The 23,858-nt window shown below is 51.6% G+C and overlaps 1 protein-coding gene across 1 annotated transcript in view; it reads right to left on the bottom strand.

Moving 5' to 3' along the window:
• The window catches only part of LOC103750636 (janus kinase and microtubule-interacting protein 1), a 110,139-nt gene that overhangs the window by 45,005 nt on the left and 41,276 nt on the right, over window positions 1–23,858 (bottom strand). Inside the window, exons 2-3 of the mRNA XM_008853796.3 lie at window positions 8,362–8,623; window positions 658–1,152 (exon numbers count right to left, since the gene is read on the bottom strand). Coding sequence (XP_008852018.1) covers window positions 658–1,152; window positions 8,362–8,490 — 624 coding nt within the window. The 5' untranslated portion in view covers window positions 8,491–8,623. The remainder of the gene's footprint in view (window positions 1–657; window positions 1,153–8,361; window positions 8,624–23,858) is intronic.

A 23,858-nucleotide genomic window follows, 5' to 3' on the forward strand; every position in this document is an offset into this window, starting at 1 on the left:
TCACTGGCCGCCCACATCCTTGCAGGGTTCAGAAGACTATTACCAGGGTGAGCTGGCTCAGTCTGAGGATGTCTCTTTTCTGACAGTGCAGAGATGGCTCTCCCAGTGAGGTCACTGCCTGGGGAAGCCCATCCCCCACCTGCCCAGGTTCAGACCGCTAGTGGGGGCGCTGGTGGTGACTGCTAGGCCCCCAGTGAAGTGACCTCACATCTTCACAGCCCTCACCCCTACCCTCATCTTCAAAAGTCTGTTTTTTTCACAATTTACACTTGCCCCCAGGTTACAGCTGGCCTGCCTGGTGGACCCACCACATCTCACCTGGAAGCAATACCCAGTCTTGGTTCAGGTGCATGAGTAGTTCAAGTGTATGAGTAACCGACCCTCCAGCATTCAGCTGCGGTCATGGTCGGTACTTACAACCCCCAAACTTCATCCACAAGCCCCACTGTACCAGGTGGAAACTGCTCCTGGCGGTTTGCTGATCTACTAAGACAGACTTGCCACCCTAAGCCTACTTACCACCTGGGGACAGCCAGGACTTTGCCAGCTGTCCAGACCCTCCAACGTGCCGGGGGTTACGCACGCACTGCCCTATGGGGGGGGATTCTGCAGGCAGCCAGGGGTGGGGGGGCAGTGAGGCCACGTACGGGCACGTACCAGCCTGCGGATGTCGCGCTCGCACTCGCGCTTGATGCGGTGCACCTCGTCCTGGTGCGCCTGGTAGGCGGCACGCAGGTCAGCGGCCTTGGCCTTGTCCGCCTGCATGCAGTTGCTGAGCGCCTCCTCCGCCTGCTTGCGAGCCGCCTTCTGCTCCAGGATCTCCTGCTGCAGCCGCAGGCGCTCGCCGTCGAAGGTCCTGCGCGCCTCGTCGCGGGCCTCGGCCAGCAGCGCCGTCTTGACCTTGTCGGCCGCGCCATCGCGCAGCACGTTGAGCGTGGCCTGCAGCCGCTGCAGCTCGCCCTCCTTGATCTTGGCGGTGCGTGCCGTCTCCTGCTCGTGCTGCCGGATCAGCGCCTCGCGCAGCGCCTGCAGCTCCTTGGTCTTCTCTTCGTGCAGCTTGGCCTTGAGCTCCGAGATGTAGGCCGTGTGGCGCCGCTGCTCCTGCTCCCGCTCCAGCTTGGCCTCCTGCAGCCGCTCCCGCAGCTTGCTCACCTGCAGCCAGAACAGGGCCGGGGAGGGGGGGGTCAGGGTCAGGGCTGGGGAGCCCCGGGGGACTCCCAGTCTCCACCCTCCAGTTCCCCACAGGCCACCCCACCCTCTTCTAGGATGTTCCCTAGAGTCAAGCCTTTGGCACCTCTTCCATTCTGAAATTTATGAAGAGGGACAGGTGCCTGCACTACAAAAACTACCACCAGGGCTCGAAGATTCTAAACAGAAGTCTGTTTCCAGTGCCCCCAGGCAGGCGACTTGAGCCTGAGACACTGGACAGAGGGCAGGGATTAAGAGCCGGGGTCGGTCTCTCTCTGCCTCTCTGTCTCTCTTGTGTGTGTCTGTGTATGGTTACAAAGACACCAAAGCTGAGCCTTGCCTCTGGGGAACACCTGGTCCCAGGGCCTGTGCTCAGCCCATGCCCACCCACAAGCCTGAGCTGAGTCTTTTTGGACACTAAGCCTTTCCGGTCGTCTGCTAAATGCACCAGTGGACTGTATTTAAACAGTCCAAATACCCGAGAGGTGCACTGCACAGGGGCATTCATGCTCCCTGCGTGCTCTCATAACAGCCAGAGAACTAAGACAAACAGCCTCTTAAGAGCCAGCCTTCCGATGAAAATGGCAATGTTTCCCTCAGACCACATCATTTACTGACTAGGGTAAAATTATTTTTAGGTGTGTTGTACGATATCATCTTGGTACTGGCACATCCGTTCCTGGTAACTAGAGGAAAAGATGCAAAATAGAAACCCCAAGGCAGATGCATGTGATCACTGTCTGGCCGACATCACAGGCAATCACAGAAACGTGGCACAATTGTCAACCAGAATTCCAGCTCTCCAGACAGATGCAGTGCCAGGATGCTGACTCAAACACTGCACAGATGCCTTGAGAAGCACACACTTCAAACACAAGCCAAGTCAGGACTCCTGCTCCAACCACAACTGCCTCAGACCTCACGGTCAACCTGAATCACCTCAGAAATGGTATGGCCCACCTCTGGATATGCCTGTAAGGGCAATTCTAGAGGGGATCAAATGAGGGTAAAGGCACCCCTGAATCTGGGTTGGTGTCATCCCATAGCCTGGGGCCTACATGGAATAGAAGGCAGAAGGGAAAAGCCAGTGAACACCATCAATTCCCTCCTCTCTGCTTCCTGGCTGCCTTGATGTGAGCTCCTCTGCCCCAACACAGTGTTCCCAGCATGATATATGGAGCCCTCTGATGCCATGAGCCAAATAAGATTTCCTTGTGTTTAGTTGTTTCTGCAAGGTGTTGTTTTTATAAATGTAAAAAGCTAACACAGAAAACACAGGAGAACAGGGGCAAGGGGTCACTTGAGACTAAATCCCACCACATGGTTCTTCAGCCTTTGGAACTGGTTTGTGAGAGGAATAGGGAAGCATTTGGAGCTGTGGCCAGAGAGCTCTAGAAGATGTGAGCAGAGCTTGATGGGTGGTTCTAGAGGGAGCTGGGAAGACCAGAATGCTGTCAGAGAGGCAGGCTGGAAAGACTGTGCTCATGAGGCTTCAGATGGGGACGAGGACTGTCAGGACCTGGGCTAGAGGCCATTTGAGTTACATTCCAGTAAAGAACCAGTCCACATTTCACCCGCATCCAGAAACTTTGTTGGAGTTTAAAGGTGACAGGCTAATTAATTTGGTGAAGAAGTTTCAAGACAGCACACCATTCAGACTGTGACATGGCTGTTGCTGGCTTATTTTAGTCAGGTTTACAGAGGAAATGGGGAATAAGAGGCAGAGAGGGAGATGTGGAAAGCAAGGAGTTTGGCTGAAAAAGGAGAAATCTGCACGCTGTGGACAAGGAGCGTGTGGTGGTTAGAGATCACCATCATTAACAAGAAACCAAGAGTGTGGCACTGTGAAAAGAGCAAGCTGGTCCCACCCACAGTGGGCTCCTGGCATGAGACTATAAGTTCATTTGAAAGACTGTCCCTTTCCCTTTAGATGAGCAAGCAGCTGGAGACACATAAGGCAAGCTTATGCAGGGAAGTGCCTTCCTAGTCCAGCTGTCCAGGCACTGAGGCTACAGCAGCCATGGCTCTACTTGAACTAGCAGCACACCTTGGCACTGTGTGTTGGTGCTGGTCTTACAGGCTTGCAGAGTACAAGAGTTGAAGAGCCATGGAAGTCTGCACCTAGATTTTGTAAGGAAAGTCTGGGAAGCCAGGCGACGTGTAACCAGGGGAGATCCCTTTTAGGGTACCCCTATGAGGGCAAGGTGTGACGTGCAAGGAAAAGCCAAGACCACAGAACAGATGACAGGACGTCGGAGATGTCAGGAATCAGCCATCACTGGCGTCAGTGAACACAGGGACACTGATGACCCTGCAGCTACTCTCAAAAGGGCACTTCCCTCAGGGATGCAGCAGTTTGTGACGAGAGCAAAGCACGGCTAGAGTGGGTAAAAACTGACTGATGGCTGGCACTGGAGGTTTTGTTGTGATTGGTGCACATTATAATCCCATATTTGCATGTCATACCCCCTTCTGGTTATATAACCAGGCTTCCAGCTCATTTTTTGACCCAGCAGGAGATGGCAGGAGACGTGGCCCCCTGCAACATGAAGCCTCATAAGAGGTTCTCCTGAGAAGTCTATCCTTGCCTATCAGTGAACTTCACATGAGTAGACCAGGCTAAGCTGGTGACAGCAGCAGCAGAGGTGGTGGAGCTGCTGCTTTGGTGTGGGTGGTGGCAGCATCAAGAAGCAGCTGGGGCCGGGCATGGTGCTGCACACCTTTAATCCCAGCACTTGGGAAGCAGAGGCAGGCAGACAGATCTCTGTGAGTTTAAGGCCGGCCTGGTCTACATAGCAAGTTCTAGGCCAGCTGAGGCTACTGGGAGACCCTGGGACAAAGACTGTGGGGAGCAGAGGCAGGGGAGAGAGTACAGGCCAGTGAGAACACATGGAAGGCAGAGGCCAATACAGCAGAAGGTGGCAGGTTGCAAGAGCCAAAGGCAAGAGACTGTGTGGCTTTGAGCAGCTGGCAGAGCTCCAGAGCACTACAAAGCCCCGAGAGCTGAGGGTTCCAACTCCCGAGGTCTGGGAGTTTCGATTCCAGCTACTATTAGTTGCTGAGGGTCTGAGACCCAGGGCCTGGGAACTGTGTCACAAGCTGGTACTGACTGCTGCCTTCACAACCGACTGTTAAGAGCTGAGATTATGCTAGCTGCCAAGTACCTGAGCACTGGCGATCAAAACCCAGAGCAAAGCCTCCAACTTGGGCACCCAGAGTTATAAACTCTGGCCTCTGGCCCCTGAGACCATGAGCCTCTAGTGTTCAGGGCTCAGCGGTACAAGCCTCTCTGAGTCTTCCGCCCAGCCCAGCAGTCCCTGGCACTTGGGCGCAGGACCACCAACCAGAGGTGCTGTGTGTAGGATTTCTGCCTGAGGAGAGCGGAGGGAACCAGATACAACAGGGCAGAAGGTAAGGAAGAGTTCAAAAACAAAAAGAAAAATTTTAAGTTTATAATGTTGGCTCTGTCAAAGGGAACCAGGAAACCACTGAATATGCTCCCCCTGCCTGAAGCTGGAGCAGCCCAAGTCGTACAGAAGCAGTGTGAGATGCAGCATTAAGTACTCCCGGGTTCATTCTGACAGAAAAACACAAATTAATAAAAGTCTAAAATTTTAAAAAGCCTCAAGATCTTCACATCATTCAACAAACAAACCTGAATTCTCCCCCAGCCCATGGGACCACCATTACCCTCAGCTCTGACCTCTCAGCTGCAGCCACATTGCTGCCCAACAGCCTGGACGTGCAGGGGCTTTGGACACGCTGACCCATCCCTGTGCCTGGCGTTACTCCAGTTCCTGCTGGGTCTGGCTCCAGACCACTCACTGGCAGCTCCCCTGAGCCCTTTGCTGTCATGATGGAAGGCAGAATGCCCAGCCCCCACCACAACCACCCCTGCTACACTTCTGGGCACTATGCACTGCCAAAGAAATACTATGAAACTCCAGAAGAGAATCCTTGGTCTCCTGGGAATGGTGACCTATAGGACAATGGGGGCCCACAGGGGACTCACTGTAGGCCAAGCTAAAGGCAGAACAGAAGTTGCCCACCTGGTGGAGGCTATAAATAATCCCAGCATCAACAACAGCCCCAACCATCGCAGCCACAATGGGGAGCGTTAGCTAGACTCTGTGCAGCAGCGCCTGGCCTGCATGTACACTCCTCCTGGGCACCTTCTGTCTGCATCCCCTGAGGTAGGAAGCTGTGTAGGCACTTGGTATGTGCCTCCCTGGGCTCCCAGAAGCCTACCCAGTTCTCTCCATCAGCACTCAGATGGTACCCCAATTCCAACCCTCCCACCCTACCCACTGATGTCAGTGACCTCAGTGAGGACAGAACAAGGTCCAGTCCTCTTCAGCTCCAGGTTGGTGCCTGGCCCTGGGTGGACACTATGGGCTGGTTGCTGTAAGACTGAATCATTGGCAGGTGAATGGGATTACAACCAGAACCTGCAGAGCCTGTCCTGCCACTGGCCTTGCTCCCCACACCACCTCAGGCTGGGGGATTCTGCACCCCAGGCTGGTACCCGCTCTACCCTGTCACCAGCTGGTGTTTAGGCTGTTCATGGGGGTTGCTGGACCCTTGAGGCTGTGCAAACCTTTGCTTCCTCTCCAGACAGCAAAATCCTCAGGGTCAGCTCCAAAACTGCCTCTTGAAGCCTCCACAGGCCCTGCTTTCTCTGCACACACTGAGACCTCTGATGGCATGGGCCAGACCCTGTGGCCCCTCTAGCTCCCTGCACATCTCTGTAGCACCTGCTGATAACAGGGGCTGCTTCTGAGTCACTGCAAGTGCTTGTCACCCAGTTCAAGAGAGGCTCACCTATGCATGCAGAATGAAGGCAGAAATGAACACATCCCGCACCCCTCCCTACTGTGCAGCCTTTAACATGGGTCATCTGCTAACATAACACCATAAACCTTGGGGGTTGATAGGAGATCACACCTAAATGTGATTGTGAAGTTTACATTTGTGCCCTCCAGCCAGCAGGCATGCTGCAGAGTCCTCTGAGAAAGAGCTTGTCCCGATGGCTGACGGGTAAACAGGAGGAGACAACAGCCAGGGCATGGCCAGGGAGAGATCTCCACCTGTCCCAGAGCTGGGAGGCAGCCTGGTGACGGGAGACTCCCACAAGCCTGCCTTCCACCTCAGCACCTGTTACACCAGCTCTGGTATGGTACGAGGGCTCAAGACATCCCCCAAATGGACATGCTAAAGTCCTAACATTCGGGTGTCAGGATGACAAAACCTTTGGAAACAGGACCTGTAGGCAGTTAGAGTAAGATGAGGTCATTACAGTGGGTCCTGATCCCACCCGTGATGGGTAGTATTGTCAACTTGACAGAAGTTAGAATCGCCTGGGAGATGGACCTCTGGGCATGTCTGCGGGGTTTCATTCTAATTACGTTAACTGATGTAGGAAGATCCGCCTACTGTGTGGAGACCAAGCTGACGGGCATGTTTTAAGTCATTCTGTTCTCTCTACTCCAGACTGTGAGTGTCAGGTGACCAGCTCTCTCCAGCTCCTGCGGCTGTCACTTCCCACCATGACAGACGGACTGTATGCTGAATAACCCTTCCTCCCTAAGTTCCTTTTGTCAGGATGTTTCATCACAACAGAAATGAAACTAAGCCACCATCTAACTTAGGATCTTTAAAACAAGAGGCACTACGGACACAACACCAGAGGACACCCATGTGTGAGGACACAGGGAAAGACCATCTGCAAGCCAGGTGTGGCCTCAGGAGGAGGCAGTCCTGCCACCCTCTCCTCAAGGCTTCTCACTGCGAGCCAGTCAGTTCTGCTGTTCAAACGGCACAGGGGAAGGGGCCTTGCCCCAGCAGCTCAGGTCAGCCATTTCACCTGGACACATCACCAGCAGGCTTGCTTCTGAACCCTCAGTTTTCTCATCCTTAAAGTGGGGAAGGCCACAGCAGACCTCACGGGTCATCAGCCTCCTGATGGACACAGGAAGGAGAGTGACAGTCCACCTCTGTCCTGCCTATGACTGTCTCCTTCACTCCTGCAGCCTCTGGTAACATTTAGATAAATTAAGGCAGGGGAGGACCTGGGGCTCTACAGTTGGTGGTGGATGTGACTTGGAGCCCTGGTGTCTGGCTTGGGGGGAGGTTCCCCATAACCATAGCTAATGCTGCTCCTCCCAGGTCAGACCTACCAGCCTCTGAAGCCTAGGAATTCAGCCATGAAGGATCCCTAGTGTTGCCCCTGACCCACCCTTGCCGACTGAGTAGTGCATATATAGATGGCATCACCAGCAGTCACAGCTGGAGGAGGCTAGTTGTACCAGGCCCCAACTCCTCAGGTCCAGGGTTTGGAGGCTGTGCTGTCCCTAAGCTCTAGAAGTTGGCCTTCCTTGTGCAGCCACCATCCCATCGGGAAGCTGGACCTCATTCACACACTCAGTTGCTGCCTGAGCCTCAGCACTCAGCAAGACGGGCTACTTTCTGCAGACCCTGGGCAGGGCCCTTCCGTGCTCCGAGTGCTGTGGCAGAATCACAGAGTACCTCCCAGGCTTTGAGTGCAACCCCCCCCAAAGCAATAACGACATGGGGGTGCCGAGGCATCAGAGGTGCTAGGGCATTCCAGTGTAATGATTACATCAGAGACCTTTAGGATAGCCTCAAACTAATACGTCACCTGCAAGCTCAGAGCAAGGGTTTGGAGATTTTACGATCATGAAGCCAGTCAGGGACTAAGCTGAGGAAGGTGATCACCAGGTCTACACACCAAAAAGCTAGGCTGCCCCCACGGCTCCCAGCTGGGCATCATGGCTGTGTTTTAACTGCTCTCCCAAAGTATGCAGGTCCCCAGCCAGGCATGGACCTGACAGGCTCAGGGGTGAGAGAGAGAGAGAGCTCACAAAACAGAGCCTGGCTCTTTCCAGGGATCAGCCCTGCCCTTAAACCTTTACTGCAACCCCCATCTTGCAAGGGAGGGGAAAGTGAAGGGTGAAGAATCCTGCAGCCCGAGCTCCCGGTGGAAGACTACCTCCTGTAATCCCACCAGGCCCATGCTGTTCCCAGGAGGGGCAGCTGAGGTCCAGAGAAAAGTGCCTTCACGCTCCCCTGGGAACACACACACTACATGGGCACAGAACAGGGCCCTCGGTGCTCACGTCCCAGCCAGAGGAGGAACCGGAGGTCCAGCCCCACCTTGCTCTTTTCCTGCTGGAACTCAATCTGGATGTTGGTCAGCTTGGCTCGTAGCTCCTCGTTGGCCATCTGCACAGCGTCTGTCTCCATCTCGGGCTTCTCGCCCTTGCTCCGGCCCTTTTTAGACATGTTTCTCTTGGGTTGAGATGCTGAGGTCTTGAGGTTCACGCCCACGCACCAGCAAGCACAGGTCCCAGCTCCATGCTAAGCAGCCGCACAAAGCTCCAGTCCTCTGCTGTGTACACCAGCATCACCTGCAATCCTGGAGGGAGAAGGGAAACTGAGTCAGCATATGGTCTGGAACAGGTGTCCTGCCGGCCTGGGCACCCAGGGGAGGCCTGCCACCCACAGGGACTTATCTGTCACAGCTCAGCTCACCAGGGCTACCTCAGAATCACTTGCAAGATGTTATAAGCAGAATCATTCCCCCTTCCCCCCACAGCCTGCCCTACATCTCCAGCAAGTCCCAAAATGATGTCCCCAGAGGATCATACTGCATAGCTTTGCTCCAGGCCTAGCCTCCAAATCTACACCGCTATGGACCACAGTGTGCAGACCTCAGTGTGTCACCTGGGTACTGTTTCAAAAGGCAGCCCAGGACCTCACCCCAGAGTCTGAAGCACCTCGCAGAGCAGGGAGCAAGGGGTAGGGGGGCATCTGCACAGCCTTCAGCACCCCAGGATCAGGACTACACTTTGAAACTGGAGCTTAGGCCTCATAGGGTTAGTGGATCCTCCCATATCAGATAAATGATGCTGTCCATATTACAGATGAAGAAACTAGGTGTATGCCAGCTGAGTGCTAGCAGGGTCACACGGCTGATAAGGGTGGAGGGTGCTGACCTGGTCAAGGTCCCCAGCTGGAAGTGGGCAGTAACAGCCCAACCCCAACACCTGCTCTAACCTGAGCACATGTTGTGACAGCCAATATGCCCGTCTCCGGTCCCCAGCCCTACTTCACCAGCTGCTGCTTTTCATGACAAACTATAATTTTACTTCGTACCTGCATATTTCTGCCTTAGGATGTTAATTCAAATGCACATGGCCTGGGCTTGGTCTGTTCCCCCACAGTACCTTCTGTGTTTAGTAGACTAAGAGGTTGTGATAGTATCAATTATCAACTTGACAGGATCTAGAATTACCATGGAAACGAACGTTTGGGCATATCTGTGAAGCAGCTTCTAGATTAGGTTTACAGAGGGGGGTTTCTAGATTGGGTTTCCCTGGATGTAGACAGCACTGTCCCATGGCTGGGGTCTCAGAATGATTAAAAAGGACTTGAGTGGAGTACTACCACCATTGATTTCTGTCCTCTCTGTTGACACAATGTGACAGAGGCCTCGCACCCCTGCCGCCATGTTTCCCTACCATGATGGACTGAACCCTCAAACTGTGAGCAAAATAAACCCTCCCATGCTTCAGTCACTGTTGTCCAGTGTTCTGAAATAAATAATAAACAAATAAATAAATAAAACAAAAAATAAACAAAAAATCTGTGAGCTTACAGATGCACCAGTCAATAGTGCGTTCCAAGATTAGAGAGTTGGTGAGCTCACAGACACACCAGCAGAGTGTGCCCAAACTGAGAAGGAAGGGGGACAAAAGCAGAAAGTCAGACCGCCCTGCACCGTGGGGCAGCAGCGAAACGTCTGTGAGCTGGGAACCAGAATAAAAGGACCGCAGGAATACGGGAAGCGACGCGTGTAATCTACCAGAATTAGTGTCACACACCAAACCACAAACCAGATCTGCACTGAAGTAGATCATTTTGGAACTGCAGAAGATCAGCAATAAAGAAAAAAAATCCTAAAACAGAGAGAAGAAGAAATACCTTTGCTGTAGAGAAGCGGGCTAAGAACCCAGCAGACTTCTTTTCAGAAATCAGGTAGAGCAAAAGAGCGTTTAGAGAGGAACAACAGCCTGCAGCTCAGTCACAGGCGAAACAAACTTCAAAAGCAAAGACGTGAAAACTCAACACAAACAAAAATCCAGAGACTCAGTCATGCAGACTTCCCTTTACAATACGTTAAAAGAAACTCTTTCAAGAGCAGTAAAATGACATAAAGGTCAAAAGCTCAAATCAAATGGGACAAACAGAAAACTACAAAAACATTTTTAAACTCTGATCTACATAAAGAAAGGAAGAGCTTTGGACAAGGCTGAGTAAACACAAATTAAAAGCTTCCACTTTCTGATTGTTCAGTGATCTGACCCACCAGGGATGGAAGGAAACAGGACACTTGGGTCCCTGTACCACAACAGTTAGTTACTATGTTGCTATTTGAAACGACATATTATTTGTAACTACATGCCGCAAACTCCAGGTGGCTCCTAAGACAGCCTGAAGAAATGTACAAATTGATTGCCCCATAAAGAAAATGGAAACAAACTACCAAAGGCAGAAATTAAAAGACAAAACAGGGGGCTAGAGAGATGGCCCAATGGTTAAGAGCACTGGCTGCTCTTACAAAGGACTCAGGTTTGATTCCCAGCACCCACAAGATGGTAACAACCATCCCTAACTCCAGTTCTAGGGGAATTCGATGGCCTCTTCTGACCTCAGCAGACATTGCAGGGCGTGGGCATATTTACATAATTCAGGAAATACACTCATACACATACAATAAAAATATAAAGTATTTTTGGGGGGCTGGAGAGGTGGCTCAGTGGTTAAGAACACTGGTTATTCTTGCAGAAGACCTGGGTTCGAATCCCAGCACCCACATGGCAGCTACCAACTGTCTGTAACTCCAGTTCCAGGAGATCCAACAGCCTTTCTGTCCTCCACGGACATTGCATGACACGGGTGCACTTACCTACATGCAGGCAATATATGCATACACATAAAACAATATTTTTTAATTAAAAAAAAAAGAAGACAAAACAGTAACAGAGAACAAGGCAACAGGTAGGAAACTACAAATGGGCAGATCCCATCTAACCACACGGAGAATCCCTCCAGAGCACAGATTCTTCAACAACTGCCCACCCCCCACGTGGGGTCCTGTAACTAAATGTGGGGGCCAGGAAAAAAAATGTGTGAGTGTGGAATGGCCGAAACGTAATTCAGATCAAACACATAATTAATGTGCGGTGTTTTCAGCTGAGCTCACCTGTGTTGTATCACTGGAGTTCCCTGCAGCCCTGGTTTTGAACTCACATGTACATACCCACACACAGATGGACATACATGCACATAATTGAAAATAAAATAGGGGCTGGATAGGTGTCTCGGTAAGGGCACTGGCTGCTCTTGCAGAGCACCTGGGTTTGGTTCCCAGCACCCATATGGCAGCTAACAACCATCTGTAACTGCAGTTCCGGGGAACCCAACGTCCTCTTCTGGCCTCCACAGGCACCTTACAGTGCACTTACACATATGCAGGCAAAATACTCATGCACATAAATTTTATTTAAATTTAAGATTTTGTCATTTTTATTTTTTGTATATGAGTATATCGCCTGCATGTATGTAAGTGCACCCACATCATGCAATGCCTGAGGGGGTCAGAAGAAGGCATCAGATTCCCTGAAACTGGAGATACTATGGTTTGTTATCTGCCATGTGGGTTCTGGGACTCAAACTTGGGTCCTTTGTAAGAGCAACCAGTGCTCTTAACTGCTGAGCCATTTCTCCAGCCCCAGAAAATAATTTTTTAATTAAATAAAATGAATTTTTTTAAAATATACTTAAACTGGGTGTGGTGGTATACTCCTTTAATCCCAACACTCAGGAGGCAGAGGCTGGTGGATCTCTGTGAGTTCGAGGCCAGCCTGATCTACATAGTGAGTTCCTAAATAGTGAGACCCTGTGTTTAAAAAAAATGTTTTAAAGCTTTACACTTCTAAAAATTGCATTATAACAACACACTCAAGGAGCTCATTACAAAGTAACGTGGCCAATAGAACAGGACAAGTTCAAATGTTGCTCCTGAATGACGATCAGGATGTTGAAGCCCCAGCAGAGGATTTCTGAAGTCAAGAGGGGACTCCGCCCACCCACCCTGCTTAGTACATCATATGCAGGTCTCCTTCCTGCTCACTGCCCTCACCAGCCTCCCTTGGTGACAGGGACAGTGACAGCTTGCAACCTCTGCGTAAGGCTCAGAGGACACAGCTGCTCCATTTCCCCAAAAGGAAGCAGACGGCAAGCACTCCACATTACACAGAAGCAGGGCAGGAGGGACAGGCAGTTTCTTAGAGAGCAAACGACAGGAACTATCCTGAGTCAACGCCTCCTCAAGGGGAAGCACAGTATGTCACTCTTAGTTCTCTTCCTTCCATGGGTCTGTTCTCCAGCCGTGACATCAGTCCAGTAGTGGGTGATGGACCCCGGACTGAGCGAATCTTTGTAGACTTTCTAGCAGAGCTACAAGTCCCAGGGCTACAGTTCCCAGCCATCTTGTGTTCTCCTGCCAGCAAGAGGCCCTCCCTTGGCAACTCTCTCATACGGCTGCCTACAGTCCCCATTTTCCCTTGTAGAAGTGAGTCATGTGACCAGCTGTACCAGAGGCTCTGACATGTGAACCTGGGCTGAACTTCCAGGGTTCCTTTGTCAGCAGCTCGGCCTTGCCTGGCTGGCACGGACAAGGACCCAGATGGCCTTTCCTTCTCCTTGCCATCCACCCACCTTCAAAATTCAACTCAGATGTCACCTGCTTAGGACACATTTTAAAGCCACTTCCCACCCTCATGCACGGTGAGAGGTTTCTCCGGTCTACCCATGGTCTCCTCTTCACAGCCCTGATTGATCACCCTATGGTACTGCCTGTCTCCCCCACCAGATAGGATGCTCTGGGTCAGATGATTCTGTTTGCTTCCTCCTGAGGTGAGAGGTGTGTTTGAACTTGAGTTACCAGGGCAGAGCCACTCAGCCTTTTACATTCTAAAGCCCTGTGTCAGGGGCCCAACCATGTCCTTATCTGGCTCATCTGTTGAAGACAGAACCCTAGGACCTTGGGATGAGAATGGCATTAAGTTATGCCTTCTAGAGGACAAAACGGGCTCAGCCGGGAGGCCCTCACTCAATCTGACTGATGTCCTCATAAGAATAGGAGATCAGAACCCTGATGCACAGAGGGATGGTCATGGGAGGTCACAGGGGAGATTTCATCTACAAGCCAAGGGTCACATCCAAGTGACCATGGGAACACAACCCTGCAGACCCTTGGTTTCAGCTCTCTCTTCCAGAGCCTTGAGAACACTGCTGAGCTCCAGCCTGGGGACTTTATAGCAGGAAGATGCTACCAGAGTGGCCCCACCCCAGGCACAGGCCCCACCCACACCCAGCATTAACCATCCCCCACAGTGCTAAGCAAAGCTAACAACCCAGTCCCTACAGGCCGCTGATGAGCCCATCCTAAGGAAACCATTTGCTGCCCCCATGTGACAGCCAACAGAACATGGCTTCAAGACCACAGCCAGCCTGGACTCTAACTCAACGCCCTCAAAGCTATTCCAGCTTTGTCCTGGAGCCACACCACCCTGCAGGATGGCTGGCTCTCATGGAAGCATATAAGCCCTGCTGACTTCAGATGGTTGCCTAACACCTCAGGATACTGGCATCACCAGGGAGAAATGGCAGGAGGCAGAAAGAAGCAGGGAGGGGACCGGTGGTCTCTCCAGCGCCAGCACAGGTGTTCTGATGGGCAGGGGGCCCTGGGAACCTATGGTCTTGTGTGCTCCCACCCAGTAACCACAAGAACGTTTAAGCAGTTCTCAAACACTCCCTTCAGCACTGCAGTGATGGCCTCTCCCTCCGGAAGCAGGAGCGAGGAAAGGAAAGGAAGCCACACAAGGGGACCGTTAGGATGTGCTGTGTCTGTCAGCAAAGGGTTGCCTCTCTGGGTCAACGTAAGGCTCTTCTAATAGGTACGAACTGGGGTCTCTGCTGGGGCAGCAGAAGTCCACCTGCTAGGGTGACAAGGTCACACAACATGAAGACCTATTTATGGGCCCTCCTCTCTGCAGCTGGGGTGGAGAGGGAGGCAGAGAAGCCAGGGGCCCTCCTCCCTGTGGCTGGGGTGGAGGGGGAGGCAGAGAAGTGATTTTTAATCTCCTCTCCTGTGCCCTCCAAGACATTTTCCATAAAAAGGTGTTAACTTGGAGGAATAGTATTTCTTTCCCCTGTTGGTATCCTTTGGGCATCAAGAAAAACAAACAATTGCAATAAAGATCATTAACATCCAAGAGGCACAGGCACCTGTCGGAGCACATCTGTTCTCAGTACAATGCCTAGCATAGAGCAGACACCCAAAAATGGTAGCCACAGGCCTGTCACCCCAGCTTCTTGGGAAGCTGAGGTAGGAGGATCCCAAGTTCAAGGCCCAAGATCTCAGAGCTGAGAAAAGGTAAAAACCAGAGGCATGAGACCCAAACTCTCAACACACCACAGTCCTGCGCTTGGCCTCACAGCAAAGTGGTGCATGTGAGGGTTCAGGCTACATCCCACAGCGAGCACGACCATCCTGTTTCCAGTGCCTAGGAGAGGCCAGAGGCAGCTACCAACACCAAGAGCAGTACACTCAGCCCTTCTGCCGGGCTGTTTGACAAAGCAAGGGCTGACCACGTTCCTGAGGATCCCTGCACAGTCTGTCCCCCATCCCCAGTGCCTGACCTCTGCATATCCCTTCTACCCAGCACACCCCACAAGGGCTCCATCCTCTGAACCCGTAATGTAACATCCACAGCCTCATCCATGGGAGAGCAAGAGCTACTTCTGTACTAAACAGAGTTCCCCTTGAACTGATCCTAAGGACAGCCAACTGACCTGCAAGGACCTCACCAAGCAGTCGTGGGAGTGTTAGTGGAGAACCATTTTAGCCTTGGAACCTGGGAAGGGAATGACTGGAGCGCAAGGTCAAGTCCCCCAAACCTATTCCAGTTTTGTCAAGGTCAAGGTGAGGAGCTAGGAGTTTGTAGAGTGCTAGCTAACCTTCTTCAAATTTTACAGGTCAAGTGCACTCCCTGTAAGAAACTTCAGGAATACAAAAAGTAAGAGGAAACAGGAAATTTGTGTCCCCTAACCCACCCAATACTAACATCCCAGTAACATCCTCCCACACTGGTTTTCTAGGCAAAGAACGTGTGTGCGTGTGTGTGCATGCGTGTGTGCGTGTGTGCGTGCATGTGTGTGCGCACGTGTGTGCATGTGTGCATGTGTGTGCGTGCGTGTGTGTGTGCGCGTGTGCGTGCATGTGCGCATGCATGTGTGTGTTCTTTGTGGTGCGTGTATGGGTGTGGTGTGTATGTGTGTGCGTGTGTGTGCGTGTGTGTGGTGTGTGTGTTCTTTGTGGTGCGTGTATATGGGTGTAGTGTGTGTGTGCGTGTGTGTGCGTTTGTGTGCGCGCGCGTGTGCGTGCGTGTGTGCATGCATGTGTGCGTGTGTGTGTGCGTGCGTGTGTGTGTACACATGCGCCTGTGCACACAGAGGCCGGAGGTCAACATTAGACCTCTTCCTCTAGCCATCTCCATCTTCTTCTTTTGCTGTCTTGGCTACACGGCTGGTCAGTGTGTCCCTGAGTCTTCCTGTCTCCACCTCTCCTCCAACCCTGGGGATCCAAGTACATACCACCATACTCAACTTTTACAAGGGTGCTGGGGATCTGAACTCAGGCCTTCATGCTTGCACAGCAAGCCCTTTACCCACCACGCCATCTCCCCAGACCAGTGCTTATTTGGGGCCGATGTCTATCCTTCATTTTCCAGCTTACTGTTCTCCACTTCACAGCATGAGCGAGCATTTCACTGCTGTCCTGAGGAGCTGCTACTGCAGCGACTTGCTCACTTCCCGGCCTGGTTACAATGCCCTTCTGGTCAGCAGAGGCGGAGAGAGGGGCTCAGGTACCTGGGGCCTGCCCTCTCTGTTCTGTTGCTCAACTAACTACTGCAGATGAGGCCCCGCCTTCTGCTCAGCCTCCCTGTGTGCACCATGGGGTGTGCCCTGGGACGTGAGGGGAGAGGCTGGCCAGGCCCAGCCTAGAGTATGAAATCAAAGGAGGCTGAGGAAGAGGTCAGTCATAGCACACACCCAGGTTAGTTTTGGGCAAAACCCCAGACCTCTGACCCTGGATATGGAAAGGGTTGCAAATCTCATGTAAACTGGCCCTGCAGACTGCAGGCCTGTCATCTGCTCCTGTCCAATTGAGATGAAATGGCCATGGCACAGAGGCAGGCACTGTGATGTACTCAATACACACAATACTAGATACCAAAGCCAAGTCAATGAACAGAGGATGGATTTCACCAAGGTTTAAAGACCAGTCAATACCAAACTCTTCCAAAAAGTAGAGGAAAGACCTTTTTCAGGCCGCCAGGACTACACTGATCTCCAAACAAAGACATGACAAGAAAAGGAAACAGACTGGCACACTGGGTGGATCCAGACCCCCAGACCCTCAGCCAAATAAAGCCATGCAATAAATAAAAGCAAACACCTCAGCCCCAGCTCTGCTGTGTGGGCTCTGCCTTGCTACTGTCAGGGGTTAGCACATCTGCCTGACTACTCTTGGGGGCCAGAACCTCCTCCCAGCTCCTGAGTCTCCACCCTCTAAGCTTCCATAATCCACCTCCCTCTGAGATGCCACACTGGCCACACAGAGCTGAAGTCACCAATAATACCTGTTCCAGTCAGCCACTCATCCCTTCAACCACGATTGACTGAGCCTCCACATGTGCTGGATGCTTTCCCACCTCAGAGACACTCGAGAGACAGAAGCACTCCTGCCTCAAGCTCACTCCAGCCTCTCATTCCTTAAGAGCCAGGACCTCACCTTAGTGCTGCACTCTTGGGACATGCCCAGGGTCTGGTACTAAGTGAATGCCCAAGACCAGCCAGTGATAGGATGACATAGGGCAACTTCCACTCAGGACAGCTTTCCAGAGGTGCTGTGGGTTGGGCAGCTGTGCAGGGAGAATTCTGAGAAACTGAACCACCTGACAAGGGCTGAGGGTAGACAGAAGAGATGGAGCTTCGCTGGTGCCCAGCCACACCCCCAACCCCCAGGACAAAAGCCTTCCTCACACTAAATGTATGTCTAAACCTTCATCCCATCACCCCTCTGGCACCAGCACATCCTGTTCACACCCCACCAATCCAGGAGGTAGATCATCCTCAGGGACAGCCCTCCTGTCCCCAACCTTCCCACCTGGCATTCTCTCAAACCTCTGCTGGTAGCCAGCACCAGTGTAGGACTGATGTAAACAACCATGCCTGCCTTCTCCAAGTTTTAGTTATAAAACTGTCCTTAGTTCTAGATCTGAGGATCATTTTGTGGCTACAACCCAGCATTGCAGAACAGGTCCCCAGCTCAGGTCCTTTTTCTGGCTGTGTCTGTAACAGCTTAATAAACCCCTTTCTTCCCAGTCTGCTCAGCCTTGAGAGCTGACCATGCATACCTGCTAACTGACTCTGCCATGCTTTGGGTTGGACCTAATCTGCCGTGAAATGACAATATGGCTTCAGTGCATCTTTCTCAGACTGACAGCTGACCAACCACATCTCCCAGCAACACGGCCCAGAGGCCAGCTGACTTCCCTGGTGCTGGCTCCTGCCCAGCAGACCTTCCCATGCTCAGGATTGGTGTTTTCCATTTGTTTCTGGTAAGCAAACGATGATTTCAAGATCCAGGTCCACAGCTGCTTCCCCAAAGCCCAAACTCCTACGCCATAGGTAGCCAAGTGTGGCCGACTCTGCCAAGCACAGGCCAGTGCTGCCTGTGCGGCAAACGTTTTCAGATGGGACTCCTGTCAGCATCCTCCCCATCCCACCATGGTAAAGACAGAGAAATGCTTCAGAGAAAGAAGTGCCCTGCCCATGTGCATGGGCCAGGATGGCACCAGCCCTCAGGGTGGTCTGTGCAAAACCCCACTGTGTGTGAGTGAACCTCGGGGCAGCATCTGAGGCCCATGCACTCTGCATTCCCAGGGTCCTGCCAAGGGCCTGACTCAGCAGCTCCATGGCCTGTCTGTTGAATGGAGCATTTTCTCTAGAAATAGATGTCCACCTCCGGAGGCAGTGACCACTGCGCTCAGCCAGCTGATCTGATGAATAGACCCCAAGCCAGCAGGGCTGTCTCTGTGTCTGTACACTTCCTCCCGAAACCCACCAGAGTCTCTCTGGGCCAGGAAAATTGCTTTGATACTACCAGTAACTGATCTGATGAATAGACCCCAAGCCAGCAGGGCTGTCTCTGTGTCTGTACGCTTTCCTCCCAAAACCCACCAGAGTCTCTCTGGGCCAGGAAAATTGCTTTGATACTACCAGTAGGGAGCAAATCCTTTGCAAACACCTCTGAAAAGGTAGCCTGTAAAGCTAGCTCCCCAAACGTGTCAGAGAGAAGAGACTCGGCAGTATACAGCCACACCCAGCCTCCTCACAGCAGCAATGCAGCACCCACGTCTCCACACGGACTCCAGCTCCACATGGGAGCAGTGCTCCTTAGTGGGCTCAGATGACACATACCACCCTGGGGCAGCTCTCAGAGGGCCAGCAAAACTGAAAGGCTAACGTAGGTTCAATGACTTCATGGCCTTCTCAAATCATAAGCCTTCCATAGCAGACGACACGTCACTGTTCTTAATGATGATAGGCTGTGGCCTGCAGAGGGTGCACAGCATCCTTCTGTGTCTCCTGCCCAGCCCTGCCCGGGGTGGCCTCCCCTCAAACAGCCCTTGCTCACAGCCTAGCACACCCAGCACACCCTCTGCCTGGCCAGTGAGCTTCAATGTCACCTCAACCTGGACACCTGCCCAGAGCTTCCCACCCATACCTTGTTCTTCTGAGAGCTCCTGCAGCCCCGAACCCTGCAGCCCTCCAGGTGGAGGCCACCTGTTCTCAGTGCTCGTCCCTCCCACTCTAAGTACTCTGAAGGCTGGCGGCGAAGGAGATGGAGGCTGACAGGATTGTGAAAAGTATGGAGCAGGACCCTTGCTCATCTGTTTCCTGTCTAGACCTCAGTCTCTCCATCGTGGAAATGGGATTACATAGCCACATCCCGGCCCACAGTGCCATTACAAAGACAACAAAGACCATACACACACACACAGCTAGCAGGGTGTAGGCCCATGACACCTTTTCACACACAGCTGCTGCTTTCATGGCTATTACCATGACCACCACAGTACTGGGTGGTATCACTGGCATCACCTGTCCTAGCTACTTCCTATTGCTGTGATAAAAACACTAACCAAAATCAACTTGGGGAGGAAAGGGTTTATTTGGCTTACAGCTTACAATCCATCACTGAGGGAAGCCAGGGCAAAAGCTTGGGCAGGAACCTGGGTGTGGGAGCTGAAGCAGAAACCAGGGAGGGATGCTGATTGCTGACTTGCTCCCCTGGGCCATATTCAGCCTGTTTTCTTATACAACCCAGGACCACCTGCCTAGGGGTGGTATCACTCACAGTGGGCTTGGCCCTCCCACATCACTCAACAATCAAGAAAATGCCCTACAGGCATGGTCACAAGCTGTCCAATGGAGGCAATTCTTAACTGAGGTTCTCTACCCAGGTGTGTAAAGTTGACAACTAAAGCTATCCAGCACAACTGACCCTTTGTCAACTTGACACAAAAGCACATCACTATTAAACCACAACCTTTCCATTTCTTGTCCCCAAGATATGATGTTAATATCACAATATGAAACAGTTCAACAAGTTCAAGGTCTCTTTAAAGAGTCTTTTAACTGTGGGTTCCTATAAAAATCCAAAACAAGTTACATACCGCCTTATTTCAAAAGGGAAGAACTGGGTACATTTAAGTAAAACCAAAGTCTAGCAATGGAGATCAGTGCTGGACATCTGGGATTCACTCACGATCTTCTGGGCTCCAAAGGTCTTGGGCAGCTCCACCTCTCTGGCTCTGCCATCCACAGCACATACACCTTGTCTCATAGGTTCAGACCAGCTCCACTCCACACCTGCTGCTGCCCTTGGTGGTCATCCACGGTCCTGGAATCTCCAACATGCTGGGATAGTCACTGTGACTGTAGCTGTGCCATCGCCTCTTCTGGTCTCTCAAGGTGCCAAGCCTCAGATTCTGTCCACGACCCGTCACATCTTCACCACCAGCACCACCTGGGAGACCCTTACACACTGCCAACTTCTGCTGCCAGTTTGATGTGCACTTTGACCCTCTGGACCATAGCTTCTATGTGCTGGTCCCGAGGAAATACTTCACAGGAGAGTTCACGTGATGATGCTGGTCTCCTGTCACTCACAGTTAATTCTTCAGCCCCAGCTGACCAGCATCGATTATCCCAGTAAAGCACAAAAGGTTTCACTTCCAAAAATTCTTAACTCAAAATATATCACACAAAGAGCCCTGATAGGGTCTGTTTCCCTTTGAAGCTTCACAGGCCAGGCCTCCATCGCCTGCACCTCTTTCAGCATAACCTTCCAAGTTCCTACACAATGGCTCACTGAGTCCCAAGCACTTTTTCCAGTCGAAAGCTTCAAAAACTTCCACAATCCTCCAGACACATATGGTCAGGTCCATAACAGCAGTATCCTACCCTCTGGTACCAATTTCTTATTTTCCTTTAAATTGATGTGATGAAATGCTGACCAAAACCAACTTGGGGAGGAAGAATTTATTTTCTCTTACATCTCCCAGGTCACAGCTCATCACTGAGGGAATCAGGGCAGGAACTTGCAGGTAGGAACTGAACGCTGCTTACTGATTTGCTCCCCTGGCCCATGCTCAGCCTGCTTTCTTATACAAACCAGGACCACCTGCCCAGGAAGGGCACCACCCACAGTGGGCTGGGCCCTCCTACATCACTCAACAATAAAAAAAAAATGCCCCATAGACATGGCCACTGGTCAATTCAATGGAGAAAATTCCTCAATTGAGGGTCCCTCTACCCAGGTGCATCAAGTTGACAACTAGAGCTTCCAGCACACCACATAATGCGGCGGGGGGGGGACTCACATGCCTGGAAGAAGGAAGAGGAGGAGGACGGTGAGGATTAGGGAAGAGAGAGAGGACTGTAAGAAACATTAAATATGTCTTTTTTTTTCAAATACAGTAAAACTTTGGCTTAAGGCAAGGAATTCGGGTGTTTTGATCCCCATAGACCCTATGACACTTTTTAAAATATTTATTTACATTTATGTGTGTGAATGTTTTACTTGCACGTATGTAAGTGCACCTTGTGTGTACAGTGCCCGCAGAGGCCAGAAAAGGGCATCGGATCCCCAGGAACTGGAGTTATAGACCGTTGTTAGCTGCCATATGGGTACTGGGAACTGAAGCTGGGTCTTCTGAAAGTTCAGCCAGTGCTCTTAACCACTGAGCCATGTCTCCAGCCCCCACCGTGTAAAACCTTTGTTTATATAGAAGTCCTGCTGTATTCCCAGAGCCCGATGGCCTGGGGCAGCTGAGGCCTTCCTCCTCTTAGACCAACTCTCTTCCTGCTTTCTTTGTCAAAGTCAACTGGGAAAGACCTTGAAGTCAACCCCAGCCAATGGGGAAAAGACACAATATTCGTGTCAGGGATAAAAACCTGTCCAGCTTCTGGGTCTGGCCTGCTTGCTGGTCTGAATGACGCGTCCGCCTATTTGCTGGTCTGAATGACGCATCCACCTATTTGCTGGTCTGAATGACACGTCTGCCTATTTGCTGCCTTGCTGAGTCACCTGCACTTTGTGTTCTTTGTACGGTTGTGGGACCCCTGGACCTCGGCTCTTATTTCTAAGATGAAAGAAACCACTTCTTAGAATACAGGAATAAACTCAGTTTCTCCAATATATTCTCAGAACAGCCCTCCAGTACTACTGGAGGCAATATCAGATGGCCCAGAAGGGCTCAAACTCCCTCCCTGTTTCTGATCCTCAGCTAGAGCTCTAGGCTTCCATCTCCTTCTCAGCCCAAGTTCTTGCTAGAGCAACTCATAGAACCCAGAGAGCACTTTCCTATATTTTAGAACAGTATAAGGAGTTCAGGTAAAGGCACGTACAAGGCAAAGCCTATAGGAATGGGTAGAGAGCTTCCAGCAGGAAGGGGTAGAGCGTCCATGCCAGGTACCTTATTCACAGACTTCATTTAGGCATCATTAATTAAATTCACTGGTGGCTAACTCTGCTCTCCTGGAGAATGGGGTCGTGGCTCCAATCCTGCCTTGGTCCTTCCCTACCTGCCTACACCCTGAAGCTCCCTAGAGGCAGCCAGCACCAAATAATAGCGCACAAGATGAGCACCACTCACAAGAGTCAAAGGATTTCAGGAGAGTATGTGAGGAATGGGGATGAGGACGTGGTCTTCCCAGCAAGAGGCCACCGGCCAGCAGACACTGCTGTAACGGAACCCAAAGGCCGAACTTCTTAGGTCTCTGATGAAATGTCATCACTCAGCAAGCCTTGCTGCCCCTGTAGGAAATTGCATAGTCTGTGCACAGCCCAGCTCCTGAAACCCCCTGGCCCACTGGGAGTGCCCACTGCTCTGTGCACAGTGAACATGTACCGTGGCATGCATGTGGAAGTCAAAGGGCAACTTGCAGGAGCTGGTCTTCTCCTTCTACCATGTGGGTCCTGGGGATCAGTCTCAATTTGTCAAGCTTGGCAGCAAAGGAATGTCTTTACCCATTGAGCCGTCTCACAGGCCCCTTACTCCTGTATTTCAAACAAGTCCTTTGACCCTAACTTGCAGTCCACACTGTTTCCTGTAGAAGACACCCCACCCCCTTGCCTTAGCAGGACACCACCTACAGCAGGGAACCTGAGGGCAGTCCTCTGCCTTCCCACCCACACAAATGCCCCTCCCACCTCTTCAACATCTCTCAACAAATCCACACTCCCTGGCCCAGGCCTCTCCATAAAGCCACCCTGTCTCTCCCACGTGGAGAGGTCCAGATACCTGCTCCACACCATAGCACTGGATTCTAGGTCCCTAGGAAGACAGCTGTCCTGCCCAACTGGCCTCAGCTCTGGGATCGCCTCCTCTCTCTCTGGCCTCCTTAACACATGCTTGGTCATAGAACATGGGATGGGAAAGGTTTTGTTTGAGTGTTGCTCCCTTTTGAAATAAGAAAATGTGTAACTTATTTTTGATTTTACAGGATCCCACAGTTGATAGACTTTGGATTAATTTAAAGGACAATGAACTATTAAGTGAGAACTTTTGAAGACTGTGGGACTTTCAAAGTTGTACTGTTTTATACTATGATACTAATGAGATCTTGGGGACAAAGAAAAAGGGTTATGGTCTAAAGTGATGTGTTTGTGTGTTGGGGTTGACAAGCGGTAGAATGTTGCAGTTGGCTTTGGTTGTCAATTTGACACAGGTGGGTAGAGGGAGCCTCAATTGGGGAATTCTCTCTATTGGACTGGACTGTGGCCATGTCTCTGGGGCATTTTCTTGACTGTTGAGTGATGTGAGAGGGTCCAGCCCACTGTGAGTGGTGCCACCCCTGGGCAGGTGGTCCTGGGCTGTATAAGAAAGCAGGCTGATCACAGGCCAGGGGAGCAAGCCAGTAAGCAGCGTTCCTCCATGGTCTGTGCT

The sequence above is a fragment of the Nannospalax galili genome, unplaced genomic scaffold (genome assembly GCF_000622305.1).
Source record: "Nannospalax galili isolate Female #2095 unplaced genomic scaffold, S.galili_v1.0 scaffold2927, whole genome shotgun sequence".
Taxonomy (NCBI): domain Eukaryota; kingdom Metazoa; phylum Chordata; class Mammalia; order Rodentia; family Spalacidae; genus Nannospalax; species Nannospalax galili.